This window comes from Erpetoichthys calabaricus, chromosome 3 (genome assembly GCF_900747795.2).
Source record: "Erpetoichthys calabaricus chromosome 3, fErpCal1.3, whole genome shotgun sequence".
In the NCBI taxonomy this organism is placed as follows: Eukaryota; Metazoa; Chordata; class Cladistia; order Polypteriformes; family Polypteridae; genus Erpetoichthys; species Erpetoichthys calabaricus.
This window is the reverse complement of record NC_041396.2, coordinates 128,805,517-128,822,708: the sequence shown is the minus strand read 5'-3', so window position 1 is coordinate 128,822,708 and position 17,192 is coordinate 128,805,517. Positions and strand designations below refer to the sequence as shown.

The window sequence follows — 17,192 nt, the reverse complement described above, 5'->3', positions numbered from 1 at the left end:
TCCAAGTTGCTTTCAGATATATATAAATGCAAAGAATTAGGCAAAGGCATAGCAATTCCCTGCTTCATTCTTGTCCTCGGTACAAAATTATCAGAGTTGAGCCTTTTTGAAATTTCCATCATTAAATGTAAATTATCTTGGGATTGATAGAAATTTACATGTATCCATAATGACTGGCTACCCCCTACCGTTCACTTTTTATTTGAATCAGATATAATGCTTAGTCTAAGTAACATAATTTCTTCTGTGTCATTTCATGTTTTAAGATGACATTTCCCATTTACATCAACAAAGTGAGTATCCCTCACTTTAATTATTAGACTAGTCTGGAATAAGATTTTGTTTAAAATTTTAGTCAGTAAAATATTTTGGAAAGTGACATTTTAAATTCATATTTGACTGACTGAACTTTGCTTTTTACTGAACAATATTAAAGGTGATTTACCAGAAAATAAGCAGTTTATTCTAAGGATAATATGCATAGTTTGGGAAATCTTGTCTTAAAGAAAAGGACTTTGCTGTTCATTGCTAGGATTGGTTTTAAAAATCTTCTCTAATTTGGTGTATTTTAATTTTTTAGTTAAATAATTTGTGTTTTATTCCTTTCATGCTTTATGGCCACTTAGTTATATTTTTCAACTAAATAGCCTGCTTCTTTTGTGAAGAAAAAATTTTTGAATCAAGTTAATCAATTAGCTATATAGCCAGGGTTTATCTGCTTGGCAGCCTAGCTAATTGCATTTTTTGGTGTGTTATTGCCATTAAAGGTATCATGTTATATACAATTAATCTGTGACAGAAAATCATTTGCATTCTATGTCAAGTTATTTTTTTTATGTAAGAAATCTTTGAAAACCTTTATTGGTAAATGATTGAGTGATGCATTCTTGTTGCGCATGTGATCCATGTCCAAATGATTTTTTAATTGTCTATTTTTTTCTTTTAATACAATATTCTTATATTTTCATAGTATCACATAAAACATAACTTTCCCCCATGCAAAATTTAATAAATAATGGAAGTAGTCAGATAGATAAATATAGAGCCCTCCATAATGTTTGGGGCAAAGACACATTTTTCCTTGATTTATCCAGCTGCTCCACAGCTTAAAATTTCAAATCTGACAATTGAGATGTGATTCAATTGCAAATTGCAGACTTTAACTTCAGGGTATTTGCATACATTTTGGACAAACCATGTAATAATGACAAGTACTTTTTATACATGTCCACCCCCCCATTTTAGGCCAACAAAATGTTCAGGACAATTGGTGGCACAGGTGTTTGTGATTATTGTGTTTCATTACTGCAGGAGTAAGATACCTAGACTTCCTTCAACTTGCACACTACCTTTGGAGTCTGTAGTTTCCATAGTTCAACATGAGGACAAGAATTGTGCCAATAAAAGTCAAAGAAGCCATTATGAGGCTGAAAACAAGAATAAAACCTTAGAATTACCCAAATCATGTGTGGAATATCATTAAGAATAAAAAACGAACTGGTAAGCTCAGTAATCACAAGGGGACTGGTAGGACAAGGAAGACCTCCACTGCTGATGACACAAGAATCCTCATTATGACAAAGAAAAGCCCCAAATGCCTGTCTGACAGACAGAAGCTTCCTCAGGTGGCAGATGTGTATCTGTCAGAGACTACTATCTGAAGAACACTTCATGAACAGAAAAATACATACCATACTGCAAGTTGCAAACCACTAGTTAGCCACAAACACCAGATAGCTAGATTACATTTGCGAAAAAGTACTTATAAGAGCCTGGAAGAATTCTGGAACAAGGTCTTGTGAACAGACAAGACAAAGATGAACCTGTATCAGAGTTATGGCAAAAGTAAAGAGTGGAGATGAGAAGGAACTGCCCAAGATCCAAAGCATACCACCTCATCTGTTCAACATAGTGGCAGAGTGTTATGGCTTGGTCTTGTATGGCTGCCACTGGTACCTATCTTCATTGATGGTTTAACTGCTGATGGCAGCTGCATAATGAGTTCTGAGGTGTATAGAAACATCTTATCTGCTCAAGTTCCAGAATCCAAAAATCCTGCTTTGGCAACACAGGAAATTTTCAAAGCTAAAAAACTGAAAATTCCTAAATGACCAAGCCAGTCACCTGATTTAAATCTAACTCAGCATGTCTACCATATGCCAAGGCAACAACTTAAGGAAACAAGCCTAAAGTCACTAAAGATGGCTGCATTAGAGGCATGACAGACCATCCCCAGAAAGATGCTCACAACCTGGTAAAATCTATAAATTGTAGACTTCCAGCAGTCATTGCATGCAAGGGATTAAAACATTATGTCCCAAAAATTATGCTGCCCTCAAATGGAGGGATCTTGTAGAAAATGTGTAATGTGTACATGGTGTAGCTGAAATGTATGCAAATACCCATAAATTTAAGTCTGCGATGTGCACTTTAATTGCATCTGAATTGTTTGATTTGTAGTTTTAAACGGTGGAGAAGAGGGGTAAATCATGGAGAAATGTGTCTTTGTCCCAAACTTTATGGAAAGTACCGTACATAATATAGATTTAATTGTTAAGCACCATATATGGTGTTGTATGATTGTTGCTTTACTCCAGAAAAATCGAAGACATTAGTTTGCTTTTTATTTTAGAAAAGTCACGAAATGCTTCTATTCCACCTGAAAAGTCTAGTTTAATTTCTGTTTCACAACTGCTTTAGTTAGGTTTGACTACACTGCCTCTCTGCTTATGGACAATGCTTCTAATGACATATCATGTAAATATATCTGTGAAGCAGGAATGTGTATGGATTTGTCAAGCAATTAGAAGAAATTACAATTTCATGCACTAATCACATGGAGTGTAGCTGTCCTTATTTCAGCCCATCCAAATTCTTTTTTCAAATAAGTAACATTTCAGAACAAACTGAGGTCCCTGGTTGTTTGACAAAATATGTTGGGCTAGTTACAGATTGGCAGGCATTATTGATTGAGTCATCTATGACCGGTTCTTTCACTACTACATAATTGAAACTTTTTGAGTTAAGGAAGATTTTTTTTTTTAAATATAAAGATAACCAAAATTCTTAGGGCCTGTCTTAGAAAATTACCATGTCAGGTTTCTTTACTTTTATTCAAATTTAGCTTTGCTAACACCTGGCCTGCATGTGTCAAACTTTTTAAAGACCTCCTAATTAAACTGATGTACTTCTCAATACTTCAAATTTTCTTTTGACATAATTCTTTATTCCAAAATGTTCTTTCCATCTGGTTTAGCACGCATACACTAATTCCTCACAGTATGTGTGGTTGTTTATACAAGTTTCTTTTCTGCCTGTATTTTATATTTTACACTGTAAAAGCTGCTGTGAAAGCAAATTCCTGTTGTTGCCTTGTTATAGATTAGTGCATTTTTTATTTGGACATGCAAGTTGGAAACCACACAAGCAGAATCACTGTATAAGGATAAGGTGTGTTTTTAAACCAAAGTAAGTTTCAAAAAAGAACATTACTCAAGTCTTTTTCCATTTGACTTTTCCCAAATATGGCATCAGTTTGCACATATTTCTTTGTTTGAAAAAAATGTTATGGATCATCTATACTTGGAATGTGGGAATGCAGTTTTAGAACAGTTGGTGCTGTTTTCCTCCCTCCTTTCAAGATGATGACACTAACTTGCCTGCCAATTTCTTAAATATAGTTATTGTATGATATTTACGTTTTGACATTTCTGTGGCACTTCCATGTATTGATGCAGTTCTGTATATGTCAGTGAACAATATAACACAAGCCTAATGAGCTTTCATGCATCTTGGATGTAGTTCACGTTGTACTTTCTCATTCTCATCACTATACTCCGCATAATGTTAATATTCTTGATTTTCAGGGAATTTGCCTTTTTTTGATAGATTATACATTTAGAAAGTGAACTTAGGAAAGCATAAATATACATCCAGTATGAGTTTAATACAAGTTGGTAGTAATTTCTAAACAGATATTAAGTGTGTTTCAGGTTTGTGCTTCTTTAATATATAGTTTTCAAACTTTAGTGTGCTTAGTTTTTCCTGGTTTCCTCTGTTCTCTGCAATTATTATTTTTCCAGGTCTTGCTGTCACTTATGGCAGCAGCTCAAACCCAAGTTCTTTGCTGAGAAATTGAATATTAGTTATTTCACCTTGTTATTGGTTCTACTCTTACAGTAGGTATTGTCATGATAGTTGTTCCTTGCTTTCAGGTGTTGATTTTCTAGTATTTGATTAATTTGGATTTGTATGTTGATTTGCAGTGCCCTCCAGTTTTCCTCGATTTTCCCACTGCTCCACAGTTTAAAATTTCCAATCAAACAATTCAGACGTGATTCAAAGTGTACATTGCAGACTTTAATTTTTGTGTTTTTACATTCATTTTGGTCACACTGCGTAGAAATTACAACAGTTTTTCCTTGTTCTGTCATTTTTGGGACATAGCAATTGTAGATACATTGAAGTAGTCATATTTAGTACTTTGTTGCACATGTCTTACATGCAATGACTGCTTAAAGTCTACTATTCATAGACATCACCAGGTAGTGGGTATCTTGACTGTCAAGCTTCTAATGCAACCATCTTCAGCTCTTGCTTGTTTCAGGGACTTGTCCCCTTAGGTTGTCTCTTCAACATATGAAAGGCATGCTCAGTTGGATTTAAATCAGGTGACTGGTTTGGACATTCAAGAATTTTCTATTTGTTAGCAATGAGAAACTCCTGTGTTGCCTTAGCAGGATGTTTGGGTTCATTATCTTGTAGGATGAAGTGCCATCCAGTGGGCTTGGAGGCATTTACTAGAGCAGATAAGATGTGTCTATACACCTCAAGATTCATTGTACAGTTGCCATTGGCAGTTACATAATCAATGATGATAACCATGCAAATTCCTGTGGCAGCCATACATGCCCAAGCCGTAATCCTCCTCTCCATATTGAACAGATAATGTGGTTAGCTTTGCCAGCACTCTGATACAGGTTAAGCTTAGTCTCATCTGTCCATAAGACCTTTCCTTTTTCCAAAATTCTGCAGGCACTTCTAAGTTGTGTTTTGCGAGCTGTAATCAGACCATCCTTTTTTTGTCGCTAGCTAGTTGTTTATTTCTGTTCATGAAGTCTTCTTTGTAGTAGTCACTTGACACATGCACATCTGCCTTCTGAAGACCCGTTTCTAATCTGTCAGATTTGTCATTTGGGATAACTACTGAATCCAAAGGGTAGACACAAACCAAGGTATCTTGTGCCTGCACTAATGAAGCAATGAAACACCTTTGACGCCAGTTGTCCCAAACATTATGGTGCCCTGAAATGGGGTGACCATGTAAAAAATAATTCTACGTGGTGTGACCAAAATGTATGCAAATACCCTTAATCCAAAGCCTGCAATGTGCACTTTGTTTGATTTTAATTTTTAAACTGTGGAGTAGGGTGGGTGGGTAAATCAAGGAAAAAATTGTCTTTGTCCCAAAAATACTAGAAGGCACTTAGTGCATTTTTTTTTAATTAGCTTGTCCACTTGGATTAATTATTAGGGTTTGGAAATCAAATTGTTATTTTGGTCCATTAAAGTTTTGCATTTAGTACTTCGTACTTAGTATTTAGGTAGATTTGGTCTTGGTTTTCTGTTTTAGTGCTTGTTTCTTAGTTCTTCATTTAGATTATTTTGATATTTAGCTTCTTTTTAGTTTTCTGTTCAGTTATCATTATATTTTCATTTTGCTTATATTGTTAATTCTGGTTGTTCTGACTAGTAAAATTAGTCTTCTTGTTAATATTGGGAAAGGCTAGGTAGAGGGACTGCATCCTTGTGAGTGGGTTGAGTAATTAGAAAAAAATCCTAAATCTGTCTTTGTTCTGTGCTACTTCATTTTCTTTCTCTATTTATGAGCTTGGTTTATAGGATTTAGACAGTTCGAGATGGTAGATTTTCAAATTTGATAAAAGAAGCCTTAAAAATAAATTTATTTCATAATATATTGTTTTTGTTACCTGATTTTTATAACTCTGAAGGTAACGCTTCAATTGAAAGATGGGATTGACTTCCTTGATGTACTGCCTGATGAACTGTGGCTCTGAAGCTTTGCAACCTTAGTTTTCAATTTTGTTATAGTTTTAAAGACTGTAAAATTTTTGGTTGACTAACTTTAGGTTCTGTAGAAAAATGTTGTTGGAAAAACTATGATGTTCTACATACTAAATTTAATGGATGCTTTCTTTTTATTTTAATTATTTTTCTTGTATAGCACAATTCACTTGACAAGCTCAGAGTATTGCATATGTTAACCAAATCTGGCGGTCCACTCTGTGACTTATTTATTCAGTTTAGGGTAGCAGCATTACACGACGTATCCTAGCAGCTTAGGGTACAATATAGGAGACAAATACAATGGAGTTTTAGTCCATCGGTCGACATATTAACTTGAACCTGGCCAATTCAGAATTAGAAAATTTACTGTATGTCTTTGTCATATGAAGGAGACAATATAGTTTAGTGGGTTAGGCACTTGACTTAAATTCTCAAGGTTTCCAATCTTTATTCCTGTGGCACATAGTTTCATATCGGGCAAGTCACTTAATTGGCCTCTATATGTAAAAATTAAAATATATGGTCCACCTAAATGCATACAAATTGTGAATTTGTAACCTGTCATGGGTAAAGCTGTTAGCCAAATGTTAGATAGTAATAATGTGAAAGGAAAAATGGTTGAACAGGAAAAATCTCCAAATACTGCACCTACAGGGAATCGGTAAGACACATACTAGATTACATACTAGAGTACTTGGTTGTATGTGTTTGTTACACTACATTTGTTATCATTTTTAACAAACATTTTTTTTACCTGTAGGTCATTGACCCAGTGGCTCCACGTTATACTGCACTACTAAAAAATGACGTGGTCCCTGTTAATATTCCAGGAGCCAAAGAGGAATCCAAGGAAGTCCCCAAGCATCCTAAGGTAACAAAAAGTCATGTTGAACTCTCAGTTTTTTGGTTAGGTTCTACTTGATTTGCTTCCCATTGATCATTTATTGTAATATGGTTGTAGAATGCTGAAGTGGGAATGAAGTCTGTTTGGTATGGTTCACGTGTCCTGGTGGAGGGAGCTGATGCAGAAACCTTCCACGAAGGAGAAGTGGTTACTTTCATTAATTGGGGAAACATAATCATCAAAAAAATAAACAGGTAATTTTCTTTTTGTTTTTGTGTAGCATCCTTCTGGTTAGAAGATGAAGTACAAATTGTCAGATTCAAAAAGAAGGTGTACATTCTTTGAATAATAAACTAAATATTTCACATAATGTGAATATGTAAGAAATATTATCTTCATCAGACTGTACTATATAAATGGCTAAAATGCTTAAGGCCTATTGGCCATTATCATGAATCAGTGTAGTATAAACAATTGTACCAGTTAGTCTTGATTTAAAGTGTAAATCAAATTTGGGCAACAATGAAGCTCTTTAAAATTATTGTATAATAAAAATAAAAGTTTATTTAACACAAAAGTTAAAAGTTAATATTCTTAGGGTGTTTGACACCGGTTCACTTAACAGGCTGTTTTTGTGCTTTGTTCAGTATTATGTGAATGTGTTATTTTTGCTGAAATTTGTGTCACTTATTAGAAATTAAATCTAGTTCAAGCTAGATAGTAATAGTTGTATGCATTTTATTGTTTGTTACGGTTTTTTAATAAAAAAAAAAAAAAAAGCAAATGTTCATTCCTTATAATTAAAATCATTGCAACTTTTGTTGTTCTATTTTGGTTGTTGAAAATCTAGACTAGTGTTGCTCTTTTTTTAAAAGTACATGTTTGAAGGTGTCTGAATGTTATGGGTTCACTTTCAGATTCTGTATTTCATGATAATGAACATTAGAATGTTTTTGACTAAAATAGGCCATTCAGTTCAACAAGCTCACTAGTTCATTTCATCTAATTTTTCACAAATGACAATGTCAAGTTTTGACGGTGCTATGGTCTAACACACTAATTGGTAACTTGTAATCTGTTGGTTGTTTTTATGCAAAATTTATCATTAACAAGTTTCCATCTGCATCCATGTGTTTTGTTGAAAAAAGTTGAACTAACAATCAAGATTTAGTGTACTAATAATATTCCATTTCTTTATGAAATGTATACATTCTTCCTATATCTTTGGGTTTTTCTATAGGGCTCTCAGTTTTCTTAACACGAATAGGTTAATTGTCAATTATAGATTATTCCTATTTGAACTTTTTAATGTTCAATCCCAGACAAATAAAGCCTGTCTAATTTATAATCACATTGTAGATGGAGGGATTAACATTATTTGTTTGACTGAGACCTGGCATAAATCCGAGGTATACTCAGTTTTCAACGAGTCCTGCCCTCCTGGGTACACCTACCTCGAAAAGGCCAGCAGCTCTGGACATGGCAGTGGTCTGGCTGTAATCCATCAGATAGGTTTGCAATTATCACTTCTCCCCCTTCCTAAATTCTCAACTTTTGAATGCCTGGCAATTAATTGCAAGCATCCACTTTTTATAACAATACTTCTTATTTACCAACCACCAAAACAACACCCTGATTTCATTACGGAAATGAATGAGCTGCTCTCATCTTTCTGTACAACTTCATCAAATGTACTGATTCTTGAAGATCTGAACATTCATGTGGACACACCCTCTAATTATTCTGCTGCCCAGCTCTTAGAGCTCCTGGACTGTCTAAATCTGAGGCAACTTGTCGAGGTCCCCACTCACAACTAGGGCCATACCCTCGATTTAGTCATTACTGACTGTCCTTTATCTGACCTCCAAGTACTTGATCTGGGTGTTTCCGATCACAAAATTGTCTCAATGGATTTACCCACAAATTCACTATACTCTAAACCACAGTGCTGTATCCACTTCAGTAACCTGAAAAAAATAAATTTGACTTATTGAAATGCTGACATTAAGAACTTCTCCATTGCTCTCCACCTTTCTTCTGTCAGTGAATTAGTTGATTATTACAACAATGGGCTCCACAACATCCTTGAGACCCATGCCCCAGTTAAATCATGAGTGGTCTCTTTTGTAAAATCTGCCCCGTGGTTTACAAGTGAGCTTTGACAAGTTCCTCTGTACCACAGTTAAAGTTGAGGGCATCATACAGAGGATGAGGCCTTCAATGTGTTCATTGGACCCTTTTCCTACTCCTCTGGTAAAAGCTAATGTATCAGATATAAGCCATCTTATTGCTGATATCATTAATCACTCTCTCCAGAGCGGCTTAGTCCCACTGGCCTTGAAAACCGCAAAAATTAGACCTCTTTTAAAAAAAAAAAAAAAAAAATCCTCTCTGGATCCTGAAGTGATAGCAAACTATTGTCTAATCTCCAACCTTCCATTTTTGTCTAAGGTTTTGGATAAGGTTGTTTCAGTTCAGCTTCAAGATCACCTCAAAAAATTCAATCTGTTTGAAAAATTTCAATCTGGTTTCCAAACTTCTCACAGTACAGAGACAGCCCTGGTCAGAGTCACCAATGACTACTGCTCACTACTCAAAACTGAGGCATCCTGGATCGAACTACGAACATCTTGATTACAAGTCAGCAGTTCTTAACCGCTGCACCACCAAAGCAGTCATATTAAGGGCGTGTCCATGTCGCATCCTAACGCAAGTTCTTTTTCTGCAGTTAAGTTCTTGAATAAAAGCGCACTTGTTTTGTTATAATTGTACCTTTTGTGAAAGTGTTTATTTGATATTTGGACTTCATTTGGGCACATTATTCACTTCTTGTCTACATTTTGCCAATTATTACTAAAACATGAAAAACATTTCTGTTGTAACAATGTGTTTACATAGATTGTTGTAGACACGGAACACACATGAAATACATGTATTCCAAATAACGATATATCATTCACCCTGTACAACTCCTGGCAACTCACATGCAGGTAAACAGACTTGAGCTGTGAGAACTTTCTGTGTTGGTGGGGGGGGGGGGGGGGGGGGGGGTGTGTGTGTGTGTGTGATAGCAGGCTGCTTGTGTTGATCGATACATTTACAGCACAAAAGACAGAAAGGTGCAAATGGATTTAATGTGGGCCAGGATTGCGAGTTTTTTGTAGGCTTTGGTAATTCTAGTGTTAATCAGAGTATAGCATCAAGTTAGTGAAACTTCTGGGATATTGATCTGGTCATTTAAGTAGCAGAGGGTGTTTTTATCATGCAATTAAGCATGCAATTATTCAACTCAAAATTATATATCGAGCACATCTGTCTTGGTGTCACAATCCCTCCTAACCCATTAACAGCTGTGTTTGGTGTTCTTCCAGATGGGTTTAAATTGGAGAAGGACAAACAAACGGTGATTGCATTCACTACACTTTTGGCACACAGACTTATTTTGCTAAACTGGAAGAATCCTAACTCTCCTCTTTTAAGTCAGTGGGTAACCAATGTTTTATACTATTTGAAATTGGAAAAAATCAAATATTCAGTTAGAGGATCTGTACAGAACTTTTTTAAAACCTGGCAGGATATAATCAATAAAATTTTAGAATAAGCTCTTAAAGCACAGAGGAAGTAATTATCTCCACATTTCTTTTTCCTCTCCATTCATCTCTACTGGCCTATTAAACTCGTCAATTTAAGTTTTACCCCATTGGCCATACTCTTTCTCTCTCAGGGGTGGGGGTCGACTTGTTTTTCAGTCCTATGTTTTGTAAAAATTGATCGATTTGTATGAACGATTACAATAAAATTTAAAAAAAAAACAGATTTCATGAGGGTGGCCTGAAGGCACGACATCCTCTAGTGGGCCCTGTGCTCACTGCCTGCCACTGAGGAGCTCGATTGGCATTTGCCATAGAATACCAGAATTGGCAGGTCCACCACTGGCGCCCTGTGTCACAGATGAAAGCAGGTTCACCCTGAGCACATGTGACAGATGTGAAAGGGTCTGGAGAAACTGTGGAGAATGTTATTCTGCCTGTAACATCATTCAGCATGACCAGCTTGGTGGTGGGTCAGTGATTGTCAGACCCTCTTCTGGTGCAGTGGGTCCTGAGTTCCTCATGGTGCACAACAATGCCTGGCCTCATGTGGCGAGAGTATGAAGACTTCTCCTGGAGGATGAAAGAATTGATACCATTTACTGGCACCCACGCTCGCCTCACCTAAATCCAATAGAACACATCTAGGACATTGTTTCTGTCCATCCGACGCCACCAGGTTGCACCTCAGACTGTCCAGGAGCTCGGTGATGCTCTGGTCCAGATCTGGGAGGAGATCCCCAAGACACCATCCATCGTCTCATTAGGAGCATGGCCCGACATTGTCAGACATGCATACAAGTACGCGGGGGCCATACAAACTACTGAGTACGATTTTGAGTTGCTGCAATGCCGCATCATTTTTTCACTTTGATTTTCAGGGTGTCTTTGAATTTAGTCCTCTGTAGGTTGATAATTTTCATTTCCATCAAACAATGTGTCGTCTTTTCATTCCTAACACATTGCCTAGACCATATCAGTACAGATATCCAGCATGATTTTTTCCCCATTGAGATCTGATGTGTTTTCAAAGTGTTCCTTTAATTTTTTTGAGCAGTTTATATTAGTCCTGGGAAAGTTAACACATTAATTTTTGTGATTAATGTTTCATGTTTAACGTGTTAAAAAAATATTGTCGCATCCAGAGGCAGCCTCAAGGGAGATGCCTCAGGCAGTGCTTTGGTCAGGACGGCATTTTCATTTAATTTTGTTTTCCAATTTTCAGTTGTCTATTCTTAGCTGACAGGAGTGGCACCCAGTGTGGTCCCTTACTGCTGTAGCCCATCTGCTGTTTGATGTGTTGAGCATTCAGAGATGCTCTTCTGTATACCATGGTTGTAACAAGTGGCTATTTGAGTTACTATTGCCTTTCTATCAACTCAAACCAGTCTGTCCATTTTCCTCTAACCTCTGGCATCATAATGGCATTTTCGCCCAGAGAACTGCAACTCTCTGGATATTTTCCCTTTTTTGGACCATTCTCTGTAAATCTTAGAGGTGGTTGTGTGTAAATCCCAGTTACTGAAATATTCAGACCAGCCCATCTGGCACCAACAACCATGCCATATTCAATTTCACTTAAATCACCTTTACTCCCCATTCTGATGCTCAGTTTGAATTTCATATTGACAATGTCTACATGCCTAAGTGCATTGAGTTGCTGCCATGTGATTGGCTGATTTAGGTTTTCATTAACCAGAAGATGAACAGGTGTATATAATAAAGTGGGTGGTGAGTGTGTGTGTGTTTTGTTGTGTGTATATGTATATATATGTGTATATATATCTCTCTATTATAAAAAAAATTCTGTGGGAGGGAATGACTAGGAGACGATACGTGATCTTCACGTTAAGATCACGGAAGATACTTAAAACACCCGCGAGGACCTTAAACATGAGACATTGTGCCTAGAGATTGACCCAGGACCGTCTCGCGATGACGTAGAACATGAGATTCTTGCAAGACATGCCCTACTTACAATCTATCAAATATGACAACGGGGTTGCAAAACATTCAGTCTTGTGAAGGATTTGAACACACATAGATCCAATGTCTCAGTGCATATAAAGAGTATCAGGACAATACATCATAAATGAAACGTCGATGACTAAGCAAAGAATAAAGCAGCGCGGAGAAAAGAGACTCATAAGTGTTAGAGAGAAAAAAGAGCAAAAAAGAAAAAATAATCTAGGTGCAAATTCAGAAAATAAGGCAAGTAATTATCAGTGCGTAACAAGTGGCATTAAAACACAGCACGTCCAATCGGGCTTAGAATTCAAAGACAGAGTAAAAGACAAAGTAGAACTTAATAAACACGTTCACAAACGTTGCCGCTATACACATGCAGAGCAGATTATGAAAGCAGTGGAATTCGAAAGGCTCCAAAAAAAAAAAAAGTATGTGTGATACAAATGTGGAGAAAGTTAAAGAATATGAAAGTAGGAAAATTAGAAAGTATAAAAAAAAGAAAGTAAAGATCACAGTTGCACAAACAAATGGAAATTATTACTCGAAAAAGGGTAAATTAATCACCACGGACCAGGTGTCATTGAAATAAAAGCAGGAGAAAGCGAGGTCAGAAATAAAAGACAGAGTAGAAAACAAAGTAAAACGTCATAAAGAGATTACAAAACAAAAGTTTCAAACACATGCAGAGCGGGTTAGAGATAACTAGGGTGGCACCGCCCCCTGCTCGCTTCGCTCGCTAGCCCCTGGTGTTGGGTAAGCCAAAATACATTGATGTATGTATGAGATATATTGGAGTGTAAAGGTGTAGATGACGAACAAAGGAAGTAAAGAACCCATAGCATGGCACATTAGAAAGATATATTGGAATATTTCAGTTGTGGTCTTTCGTTTTGAACCCGTGCCTGCTTTGCTTCCGCAGTTTCAGATGCGCGTTGTAGCCGTCCATGTTCATTGTATTTGTCCGTGCTGGCTTGCTTTTGTAGCTCCGTTAGTCGAGCTGTTTCGTTTTGGAGCCGAGACAGTTTTGCTTCCGCGGTTTCAGACGCGCGTTGTAGGCGCCTACGTATCCCTGCGGGCTCGTTTTTGTAGTTCCGTCAGAGGTATGTTCGTTGATAGATTGCGTCATCTGGATCTAACACGAAGATATGTGCATATTTGAGTTCGTGATGGGGTTCAGGGTGCACTGTTCCAATCCGATGTAATATTTGTCCACATACGCGAAAGCAGTATGGGCCATTGCCAGCTGGTGGCCAGATATTTACCCCGGTAGATGCAAAAGCAAATGAACTATCCATATTACTAATGCAGTCCATAATGCCTGCTTTGCAGACACGCGTTGTAGGCGCGCTGCGTTCATTGATTTTATCTAGGTGGGCTCGTTTTTGTATCTCCGTCAGTTGTGGTGTTCCGTTTTGAACCCGTGCTTGCCTTGCTTCCGCAGTTTCAGATGCGCGTTGTAGGCGTCTATGTTCATTGTATTTGTCCATGCGGGCTCGCTTTTGTAGCTCCGTTAGTCGAGCTGTTTGGTTTTGGAGCCGAGACAGTTTTGCTTCCGCGGTTTCAGACGCGCGTTGTAGGTGCCTACGTATCCATGCGGGCTCGTTTTTGTAGCTCCGTTAGTTGAGCTGGATCGTTTTGTAGCCGTGACCGTGACTCCATTAGTTATCCGTTGTCTACCGTTAGTAATATGGATAATTGCACTTACTGTTAATACGGAGCGTTTTCTGTGGTTGTACTGTTAATAATGCATCACTGTAATGTGATCCACATATGCTTAGTTATACGTTGTTTACTGTTAGTAATATGGATAATTGCACGTACTGTTAAAATGACTTATTTCCGTTAGTTGAGCTCTTTTGTTTCTGAGCCGTGGCTCCTTCGCCTGCGGTGTATAGGCGCATGCACCCTCCGTACTATGTCGGGTTTGACTATGCTGTGTTTTGTGGACATTTGGGGCCTCCATACTTTCTCTGGTTTGACTGTGGGGCGGGACCCCGAAGCCTCTTCTGTTTGTGTTTTCTGTGAGTACTTATAATATTGTCTTACTGTAATGTGATTCACATATGCTGTGGAGTCCAGATCTTTGGGGCTTCTGTACTATCTCGGGTTTTTGCTTGCGGTGCTTTCGAAGCACGTTGTAGGTGCCTGCACCTTCCGTACTATGTCGGGTTTGACTATGCTGTGTAGTGTGGACGTGTGTCAGTCGAGCTCTTTCTTTTTGGAGCCGTGCCTGCTTTGCTTGTGGCATTTCAGATGCGCGTTGTAGGCACCTGCGTTCATTGATTCTATCCAGGCGGGCTCGTGGTTTACCATTCTCGGTTAGCCTGTGTTATCTGTGGTTGTACTGTCAATATTGTATTACTGTAATGTGCTTAATATTGTATTACTGTAATGTGATTCACATATGTTGTGGAGTCCGGATCTGTGGGGTTCCTGTACTATCTCATGTTTATGCTTGCGGTGTGTTAGAAGTGCGTGGACCATGCTGTGTAGTGTGGACGTTTAGTTCAGAAACGCGTTGTAGGCGCCTGCGACTTTCATACTTTCCCGCACCTTCCGTACTATCTTTGTGGACCTGTGGGGCCTCCGTAGCCTCTTCCGTTTGACTCTGGGGTGCAGCACAGAATCCTCTTTTTTGTGTGGCTGTGTCGTTAGTCGTTAGCTATGGGCACGCTGTTGCTTCATTTCTTATTCACGTTAGTTGATCTCTTTCGTTTTTGGGCCGTGACTCCTTCGTTCGCGGTGGATCAGACTTCGCTTGCGGTTTATGAGACGCACGCTGTAGGCGCCTGCGCACTATGTCTCCTGGTCCCATCGCCGTGTACCTGCGTCCGTGCCTTCCGGTTTACCATTCTCGGTTAGTAATATGGATGAAAACTGGAATTCAAAAGACAAAAAATAAAAAAGGTAGGCGCGAAACACATGCAGAGCAAGATAAAGAATATGAAAGCAGAAAAAACCGACAGTGTCAAAAAAAGAAAGTAAATATCGCATTAGGGCAAAAAAAGAGAAATTATTACTCGGAGAAATAACTAAAAGTCGAATAGAGATCGAATATATGGATACAGGTGATATGTCAGAAGTATGTAAATATTGTAAGGCTTTGAAGTTTAAGTCGGAGAATTTCAAAACATGTTTTACCTCGCATGCATTTATTGGTTACTTTGCAAAAAAATTATTAACTGATTATTATGTAGATCGCTTTGTCTGTGCTGAAATTCCAAACAGAGAAACCTATCCTGAATTATGGTACAAAGTCATTAAACACATGTCTCACTGACCTCATTTAAAAGATTCAGCATATTGGGACTTGAAAGATTCCAAATATTGTTTTTACATAAGTTCTGAAATAAAAGAAAACTAATGAAATAGCAACAATTCAAAGAAATAAAAAATCTTAAAAGTGTGTATCCGGAACACCAAACACAGGGGTTGGCGAGCAGGGGGCGAGTATGTGTGTGTCTGTGTGTGTATGTATGTGTTTGTGTGTATGTATGTATGTTGTGGAAGCCGGCCCAGGCACAGACAGGTGGACACGTTCAAGTCACCCACAACACGTTTATTATACATATTTATAGTGCACCACAAACCCCAAAGTCCAGGCCAACTCAAATGCCTTACTCTCTTCAAGCCGCCTCCTCGCCTCTCCTCCCGAGCTCCGTCCTTCTCCACTCCCGACTCAAGCCAACGAATGGAGGGAGGCGGCCCCTTTTATAATCACCCGGATGTGCTCCAGGTGCATCCCGACAATCTTCCACCGGCACTCCCCAGTGTGGCGGAAGTGTCGGCTTCACACCCAGAAGCACTCCGGGTGTCCCCGCTTCTCTTCCCCCCAGCACTTCCGGGTGTGGCAGAAGTACTGAGGTCCAGGGCTCTAAAGACATTGGGGTGCCCCCTGGCAGTGACCACGGCCCCTACAGGGTTGAGCATCAAAGCTCTGTACCCGTGGTCCCCATAGGCACCAGGGCGGTTGCCCCCACGTGGTCTGGGGAAGACGTAAGCCCTCTGGGTCGCCCCCCCTGCCACCTGCGACACTGCCCTACCGCCAGCGAAGACGTGTCGGGTGGAGCGGCTCATCCCCAAAGTGGGTCCTATTCTCAAAGCTCCAGGGTCCGGTCCTGTTAAACAAACAGAAACCGGGGCAGAGACGCTCTCCCCTCTTACCAGCACCCCGGGGCCTACTCTTTTGGCACCCTCTCCGAGGTCTTTGTGCCCCTCCTGTTGGAGCTACTCGCACCCTCGTAGCCTCCGCCCAGCTGTGGCAGTGGCCCGTCCCGCGAGGGCAGGTCCTCAACGAAGTGGGTCCTATTGTGCGTCCAGGGTCGAGTCCTACAAGCAAAACAGAGAGAGGGGCAGAGACGCTGCCTGGACCCCACAACCTGGCGTCCCTCCGTGCCGCGCACTGGCAGCGCTCCCCCCTCCGACCGGCACCCCCTCCGCGGGTTCTGTGCCCATCTGCTCGGAACAGACGGGTCAGCTCGTATGTCAGTCACCACCGCTGACTCTGGGGCTTTCCTCTGCCTCCACAGAGGACGGCCATTCTCTGGACGTGAGCATCTTGCCTCACGTCCTCCCTTATTGGAGGAACCGGCATTCCTCCCTCACTTCCTCCCTTTCCTCTGGGACGCCATGACAGTTTGGGTCTGCGCATGGCACACGCACAGATCCTGTCCCGTCTGCGTCCCTATAAACCGCCGCGGGCT

At 39.3% G+C, this 17,192-nt stretch overlaps 1 protein-coding gene across 2 annotated transcripts in view; it reads left to right on the top strand.

The window, feature by feature from the left end:
• The window catches only part of eprs1 (glutamyl-prolyl-tRNA synthetase 1), a 208,488-nt gene that overhangs the window by 91,074 nt on the left and 100,222 nt on the right, over positions 1-17,192 (top strand). For both annotated transcript variants that reach the window (XM_028797360.2, XM_051925007.1), the window contains 2 exons: positions 6,848-6,958; positions 7,049-7,185. In XM_028797360.2, the coding sequence (XP_028653193.2) occupies positions 6,848-6,958; positions 7,049-7,185 (248 nt within the window). The remainder of the gene's footprint in view (positions 1-6,847; positions 6,959-7,048; positions 7,186-17,192) is intronic.